Source organism: Cervus canadensis, chromosome 12 (genome assembly GCF_019320065.1).
Source record: "Cervus canadensis isolate Bull #8, Minnesota chromosome 12, ASM1932006v1, whole genome shotgun sequence".
In the NCBI taxonomy this organism is placed as follows: domain Eukaryota; kingdom Metazoa; phylum Chordata; class Mammalia; order Artiodactyla; family Cervidae; genus Cervus; species Cervus canadensis.
Window position 1 is genome coordinate 53,264,044 of NC_057397.1, and position 8,515 is coordinate 53,272,558.

The following is an 8,515-nucleotide window of genomic DNA, read 5'->3' on the forward strand; positions in this document are numbered from 1 at the left end:
TCATTGGGCATTTAGATTGTTCCCATGTCTTGGCTATTGTGAATAGTGCTGCTGTGAACATAGGGGTGTATGTATCTTTTTGAATTATGGTTTTGTCTGGCTATATCTCCAGGAGTGGGATTGCTGGGTCATATGGCAACTCTAGTTTTTTAAGCAACTTCCATACTGTTTTCTACAGTGGTTGCACCAATTTACATTCCCATCAACAGTGTAGGAGGGTTCCTATTCTCCACACCATCTCCATTATTTGTTTGTAGACTTTTAATGGTGGCCATCCTGACTGGTGGTCATTGTGATTTTGACTTGCATTTCCCTAATGATTAGCAGTTATTAGCTATCTGTATGTGTTCGGAGAAATGTCTGTTTAGGTTTTCTGCCCCTTTTTTTGATTAGGTATTTTTGTTGTTGTTATTTAGTTATGTGAGCTGTTTGTATATTTTGGAAATTAAGTCTTTGTCGGTCACATCGTATGCAAGTATTTTCTCATAGTAGGTTGGCTTTTTGTTTAGTTTATTTTACTATGCAAAAGGTTGTGTTTGATTACATTCCATTTGTTTACTTTAATTTTTATTGCCTTGGGAGACTGACCTAAGAAAACAGTATGGTTTATGTTAGGAAATATTTTGCCTATGTTCTCTTCTCAGAGTTTTAAATTGTGTCATGTCTTAATATAAGTTTTTAAACCAAAAATGTCTTCTTTAAGCTACCTGCAGACAAGGTTGAGATTTTAATGTTACCTGAATAATCTGGAAGTTATTTTTGAGTTGAAACTTAGATTGATTAGGATTTTTTTCCAAGAAATTCTGCCTTTTGATATATTTTGTCTTTTAATTGATAAACTGAATTATTTTAAATAACATAAAATAAGCACAATGTAGGATAGCTAAAGGCAAGATTTTGTGTCTTCAAGCTTTAATAAGATACTTATTTTTTATTTTTAAATCTTTACTTTTTTTTTTCCATAAAATCAGCAAAATGTAAGAGAACTGTGGACTTAGAGAACTTCTCTCTGTTATTTTAATTTCTTTTACTGTGTGTATTTTCCTGTTACTTAAACTGGATTATTGCCACATTCTCTTATTCTTAAAATGTTTGGTAGCCTAGATAACCTGAGATGTGAAGTGAACTCAAGTCGCTCAGTCATGTCTGACTCTTCACGACCCCATGGACTGTAGCCCACCAGGCTCCTCCATCCATGGGCTTTTCCAGGCAAGAGTACTGGAGTGGGTTGCCATTTCCTTCTCCAGGTGATCTTCCTGACCGAGGGATCGAACCCAGGTCCCCAGCCTTGCAGGCAGACGCTTTACCATCTGACCCACCAGGGAAGCCCAGATAACCTGAGAGGGTGTCAGTAATTTACTAATACTTCTCAGAACTTATTTCAGACTTTTCTTTGACTTGATTTAATAAGTAAAGGATCAACAAGCACATTGCAAAATAGTAAATCCTCAAAGTGGGATTATGAGTCAGAGCAGGCACACGTTTGTGGGTCTTGATGCATGTTGTCAGATTGCTCCAGCCATGAAGGAGTACAAGACTTAGAATATGTATGTAAAGAAAGAAGAGGAATAGGAAATTCTAAGTAGAATTATACAGAATAAAATTGTCTTCTTTTGTTTTATAACTTGACCTTAAATATTTCCATACATAAACTATCCCCAAACCTCCAGACTGGAACTGGTTAAACCCTTTTATACTCACATAGCTTCTTCCTCTTTTTCCTTCTTACACTTGAAATAGTTTATATATTTGGAGGATTAGGTGCTTGTCCCCTACTCCCCAACCCCAGCTTTAAACTTTTATAAAAGTGGAAGACAGATTGTATGTTGTCACAGGCATCTAACAAAATTCATATTTTGTTGAATAAGGGACAGGAAAGAAAAATAATTGGTTTGGTTTGGATGGGCTATGTTATTCATGAGGAAGAAGGCTGAAAAGTTCGATTGTAGCTAAATTGTAGAGAACCATGAAACTTGGAAGTTTGAATTTTATTGTTTTGGTAGAAGGGCTCATATTTTTCAAAGGAATTTAGGAATAAGCTGGTAGTTGGGCTTTAGGACTAAGCTGGCAACTATGTAAAATAATAAGGTGAGACTCAATAGGCAGATTAGTTAGAATATTATGAAACAGTCACAAAGCCTGTGCTGGAGTAGTAACTAGGGTAGGAATCAGACAGTAAGTTTTTATTAATTGCCTCCTCTCTACTGGGCATTGTGCTAATCGCTGGATATATAGACGTGAACAGGGGAGCTGTGGTGCATGCTCTTGGGTTACATGGACAGTCTGTCATGAAAGCAGATACTCAGTTACACAACTCAGTTCGCACTTTCTATGAAAGTGAAAGTGTTAGCTGCTCAGTTGTGTCCAACTCTTTGCGACCCCATGGACTGTAACCTTCCAGGCTCCTCTGACCATGGGATTCTCCAGGCAAGAATACTGGAGTGTGTAGCCATTCCCTTCTCCAAGGGATCTTCCCAACCCAGGGATTGAACCTAGGTCTCCTGAGTTGCACATGGATTCTTTACCATCTAAACTACCAGAGACTATGAATGCTCTGCAAAAAACAGAGAATTGTGAAAACATTAAACAGATATATAATGGTTGAGAGAGGTGTCTTGGAAGGCCAGTGAGGGTACTGTTTTCTCTGATACCCATGTAACACATTGCTAAGTGAAGAAAAAGGTGTATTAGCCTTTGAAAGAAAAGGCACAACATTTGCAAAGGCCCTGAAGTGGTTTAAAACATGTCATAATTAATGAACAGTGAGGTTTAGTGTGGTTGGTGGAGAGGAGAGTCTTTCAAGATGAAAGGAGTTTGGTAGGGAACTTCGATTAGAGTCAGTGGTTAAAGAGATAATTGATAGGACTTCTCAATGGCTCAGATGGTAAAGAATCTGCCTGCAATGCAGGAGACCTGGGTTTGGTCCTTGGATTGGGAAGATCTGCTTGAGAAGGGAATGGCTACCCACTCCTGGAGGGCTACAGTCCATGGAGTCGCAAAGAATCAGCCACAACTGAGTGATTAAGCACAGCAGACATTATGCAACTACAAGGCCTTGGTTACTCTGCTTGAGGTCTTAGTCACTTTATAGTATCCAATAAAGTAATCCTGAATGTTTCATTATAATTTTAATTATGTAAACACCCTCCATAAAGAGCTTTTATTTATAGTTTTAAAAATCTTTTAAAAACTGACCATACCCAGTTAGTAGCTACTAGGAACAACATATCTGTTTTTTAAAAGCGGTATATGGAGATCTTGAAGATTGGAGTTTTAATATATTTAGTACAGATTGTTTCATTTGTGCATTTTAGAGTAAAATGGTCTTGGCTTCACTTTAAAGAGTTGTATTTTGGGGGAATGGAGGAGACATACAAAAGAGAAATTGTTACAGGAGTTGATAAAATAATGTTTTGGAAAATATGTTTTTTACCTTTAGAGTAGCAGCTTCAGCTAAAAGTATTAGGCAATTGCTTACTTTAGCAGTGCAGAAGAAAATGAAATGTACACATTTCTAAAGTAAGTCAAGTACCAGTAGGAAAAACACGGAGTTTATTGAGAAGCCATAGGAAACAGCAGCTGCAGGAATTTTTCCTAGTCAAAAAAGTGCCTGGTTGTTTCAATAAAATGACACACTTCCCTCTTTCTAGTAACATAAATAAAATAGTGTTTGCTTAGAGAACAATGATAAAGAGAATAAAATGAAACCTGATCATGAAATTGAAGTAGTAGTCATGAACTGATGTTCTTTGTTTGCTGAGAATGTGTACTTAAGGCAAAATTGATCATAAAAAGAGAACAGAACTTCACATGTAAATCCAAGGAGTTTTATGGTTGAGTTGGCTCATACTCATCATCATGATGTTTCTTAACTTCAGGCTTATTTTAGGGATAAATTTTAAATGATTATCTTCATTGATGTAGCAATAACTTTAATGATAGCCTAACTTTTTACATTTGGAATGAAATTCTTCTCTTTGTCAGTAAACATGAAATAGAGATAGCACAGATTATATTATTCCCATAAAGGTATTTTTGTTAACTTGATAGATTACTTTTGGATTAAGACCTCTGCAATTAGATAGCTATATGATTTCCAGTGTATTAAAAATTTATACTTTAAAATTGGGAGTGCTATCAGATTAAGAATTTTGATATTCTAGTTTTTTCATTAAAGTAGTGACCATATTAGAAGATCTGGCAAGTGTATAACATCTTCATTGAAGACAAGTGAAAGAGTTAATATTTGTGTCTAAACATCTATATATGCATATATGTATACTGTCCTTTTAAATATTATACATGCGTACATAGATACTCTTTCATCATTTGACTGACTGACTTACCTGCTACGAAGGCTTGTGTTTGTGTTAATCCTGGTAAATTAAGCCCTGCAGTGGCCTCTTTTTCAAGAGGCCTCTGATCATTGATTAGAAAATGCAAATTGGTTGATGACATCAAAGACTTTAAATCAGGGTCTTGGTATCTGTCATCTTTCTCCTTCTCCCCCTCTCTCCTCCATTCATGTTTTCTCTGTGTATGTATGTCTCTTTTTCCTTAAACTCAGTGGCCATTTAGGTATCTATAGTGTACAGTTCAAGGGTGCAGACAGTGCAAGTGCAGTGTCAGTGCAGACACAAGACTGTGCAGAAGAAAATGAAGTTCAGCAGCCCTGAATTTTAGTTGTGTGCTGCATTTTATTGTTCTTAATAACTAATGCTCCTTGCAATAGGTTTCATGTCTATAATCATCATACATCATACAACATTTTTCTCCCTTAGATCATTAGTAGTGGAGCACTACTAAGTAAGATACTTTTATGGAAGCTAGAAGGATTTGTGTAAATACAGAATATGGGGCCCTCCCTTCAAGAACCTTAAATCTGTTAGGTGAAATGAGCTAGATTGTGAACAGCTTAAGAAAATAGCACAAACATGAACAGTGCAGTTTTAAGAGTCATAATACTTAAGAGAAGATGACCCATAAATACTTAAGTTTCCATATAGAGTATAGATCAAAGACTGTGTATATAAAGCTAAGTTTTTAACTCAGTTAATGTCATTTTATTTCTTTTTTCTTTTTCATTAGCATGTTGGCAGATAAACTGAACATGACTCCAGAAGAAGCTGAAAGGTGGATTGTAAATTTGATTAGAAATGCAAGGCTGGATGCCAAGATTGATTCTAAATTAGTGAGTGTTATCTGTGCTATGTACTAGATATCAGTTACTGATTATATTATACTTTGGGGGGAAGTTGTAGTTAGGACATTTATTCTAGAATTTTTGTTTTAATGTATAATAGTTTTTTTTGAAGGCAGCAGCAGTCTCCTTTTTTGTTGTTGTTGGATGCATATTGTCATCTGTACTGTGCATAAAAATATTTGCAACATACATGTAGGTTGTGATGTCATACTTACGACTTGAGAAACTCGGTTTTTAACGTTATAGGACCAATTTTTATGTCTCATTTTAGGGTCATGTGGTTATGGGTAACAATGCAGTCTCACCCTATCAGCAAGTGATTGAAAAGACCAAAAGCCTTTCATTTAGAAGCCAGATGTTGGCCATGAATATTGAGAAGAAACTTAATCAGAATAGTAGGTCAGAGGTAAGAACCACACATCTTTTGTTGTCTTGAATTTGGCAGTAAGTAATTTAATATAATTGTTACATGGGCATCATTTGAGAACAGATTAATTTTGGTTGTATCTGATTTTGTATTTGGGGGTAATTTTATTTAAGAATCACTAAACTGAAAAGATTTTTCTTAGATGTTTTATGCATTAGTTAGGAAACAAAAAATTAAATTATGTGTTCCTAGTTTATTACAGTTGGGTTTTTTTTTTCCTTTTACCCTTCCTGTGTGCCTTCATTATCTCATTTCCTTAGAGTTTTCAACACATCATTTTGATACTGGCAGATGATAAGTTACATGTGTTATCTCTGTTTCAAGTGCTTGAAATTTGTGTTCCTTTTAAATCTAAAGAACTGCTTCTGCAAAAATGTTGATATTATTTGTTAGTGTTGATTTTACAAAATTTGACTTTATTTGATACTCATATATAAGTGTCAGAAAAATAGATTTCCACTTTTGGTAAAAATCCTGCATATTAGATATTAAAGGAATTTGAATAGCTGTGAAATTTTGGGATTCCAAACTACCTCTAATACTTTTCAGGCATTATGATTACTTATAGCTAGAGGGTAGAAAGTTTTTAGAAAACAGCTGCATTCAAGGATCTCATCTGATTGAAGTTTTAGTAATAGATTTGTGTCCTTAGCATAGTCCTTCAGTTTTAAACATTATTGTCCTTGCCTATTCCATCCAAGTGTAGAATTAACTGAGCCTGAAAAATAACTATTGTGTAGTTGTTATTTCTGTATGCTTAAGGGTCAAGTTGTATTGATTTGGGTTATAATATTGGTGATACTGTCATTGTTATACCTTATAATTGGTCAGAAACTATATCAGATGGTATTTTGTTGCGTTGTTCTGAAACACCTCACATTTAGTAATTGCAGAAGTTGTTAAAGTCGTAGAGAATAGATTGGGAGAAGTATGGCTAAAAAAATGCTAGTGTCACTTTTTTTCGAAGTTGGCTTTTCAGAAATTATTTCTTTTCACCCTGTCGATTTCTCTTTGTGTATTTTAGGCTCCTAACTGGGCAGCTCAGGACTCTGGCTTCTATTGAAGAACTTGTACAGGAAAATTGAAAAACCTTTAAAGGAAAGGTGAAATAATAAAACCATTATATAAAGGTGAAACCTTTTAGAAACAGCGTATTTAGTATAAATTTTGGAGAATTTGAATAAAATTGACCATTTCATTTTATTTCTTTGTGTATATAAGTGTGTGATTGTTTTTTTTTAACCTTTCATTTTGGAATAATTATCTCAATAGTTTTCCAATAAGTTGCAAAAATAGCAGCGAGAAGTCTTATGCAACCTAAATATAGTTTTTCCCAATTTTTTCCTTGTATGTTACTATAATCCAATATCAAAACTAGGGTATTGACATTGGTACAGTGGTATGAATAACTCTGTGCCATTTTATCACTTTTTGTGTTACCATCTCTACAGTCAAGATACAGAGCTTTCATCATCATCAGGAAGGTCTCATGCTACCTCTTTGGAGTCATGCCTATTCCAACCAGCTCTAACCCCTGACAACCACTAATCTGTATTCTTTATCTATAATTTTGTTATATGAAAGTGTTAGTTGCTCAGTAGTGTCCGACTCTTTGTGACCCCATGGACTGTAGCCTGCCAGGCTCCTCTGTCTATGGAATTCTCCAGGAAAGAATACTGGAATGGATAGCCATCCCCTTCTCCAGGGGATTTTCCTGACCCAGGGTTGGAACCCACATCTCTCATATTAAAGGCAGATTCTTTACCATCTGAGCCACAGTGAAGCTATAATCTTGTCATTATGAGAATGTTATAGCAACAGTATATGACTTTTTTTGAGGTTAGCTTTTTCTACTCATAATCCCCTTGAGATCTGTCCAAGTTATCATGTATGTCTGTAGTTTGTTTCTTTTTATTTCTAAGTTGTATTCCATGATATTAATGTACCACATTGTTTGACCTGTACCTCTTTTAGAATAGTTTGATTGTCTCCAGTTGGGGCTATTAACAAATAAGGCTACTACTTCTTAATGTCTTAGTTAAAGTGGCTCCTTAGTCACTCACTGGGTTACTACAGAGACTTAAATAGGAGTGTAAGCTGAATTCTATAAATACCTTATTGACTATGATGTGAATGTGTCTGTGTACACATACACACAGAGTTAAATGTAAAGTATTCAAGAAGTATATACAGTTTCCTTTACCTAGAAATGGTTTGATTTTCTACTCTGTTGAACTAAAACCCAGTCACATAACAGAAATATCTGTTAACTGCTCTCAGTACAAAGATAAAGATACATGCATATTTTTCTTTTATTTGACACCTGATCAGGCCGCCATTAACATACAGTTAAGTTTGGAGAACACAGGTCAGATCTGGTGCTTGTGTTGTGATTTCACATCTCTGGTTTATGTAATTGGTTCTTCTAAACTATAATGCAAAGGTGCTGAAACTAGAGGGGAGGATTCCCGAAGAGGGTAAGTTAAATGCTAATTTTTGACTCATCTATAACCAGTGTTGTGAGAATGCCAAGTTTAGAGGACCACTTATAGTACAAAATGATCAAGGTTCATAGAGAAAGTAACAAAAGGTGGCATGTCAGTAACTAGATAGAAGCAGACCCTCCTCATTGCCTCGTGTAGGAGCTAATTCCTTGGGTCAGAAGTACTGGTCTGTAATAAATGGAGCAATAGTTATATAAAATTGCATGTATTGCTCAGGCTATATTGAAATGGGAAGGGTGTTAAGATGCCTGTGTTTCCATCTTCACCAGTGACCCGAGGGCAAAATGTTCTGAAAGACGTCATTAATACTCACTTTTTAAGTCAATTGTTCAACCAAGGTGTTAATAGCAAAGATTTCTAGGTGATTATATCACTAGCAAT

The 8,515-nt window shown here is 35.3% G+C and overlaps 1 protein-coding gene across 1 annotated transcript in view; it reads left to right on the forward strand.

The window, feature by feature from the left end:
- The window catches only part of EIF3E (eukaryotic translation initiation factor 3 subunit E), a 48,952-nt gene extending 42,107 nt beyond the window's left edge, over nucleotides 1-6,845 (forward strand). The window contains exons 11-13 of the mRNA XM_043483491.1: nucleotides 5,089-5,191; nucleotides 5,475-5,609; nucleotides 6,655-6,845. Of these exons, the coding sequence (XP_043339426.1) occupies nucleotides 5,089-5,191; nucleotides 5,475-5,609; nucleotides 6,655-6,693 (277 nt within the window). The 3' untranslated portion in view covers nucleotides 6,694-6,845. The remainder of the gene's footprint in view (nucleotides 1-5,088; nucleotides 5,192-5,474; nucleotides 5,610-6,654) is intronic.
- Nucleotides 6,846-8,515: the final 1,670 nt, after the last annotated feature.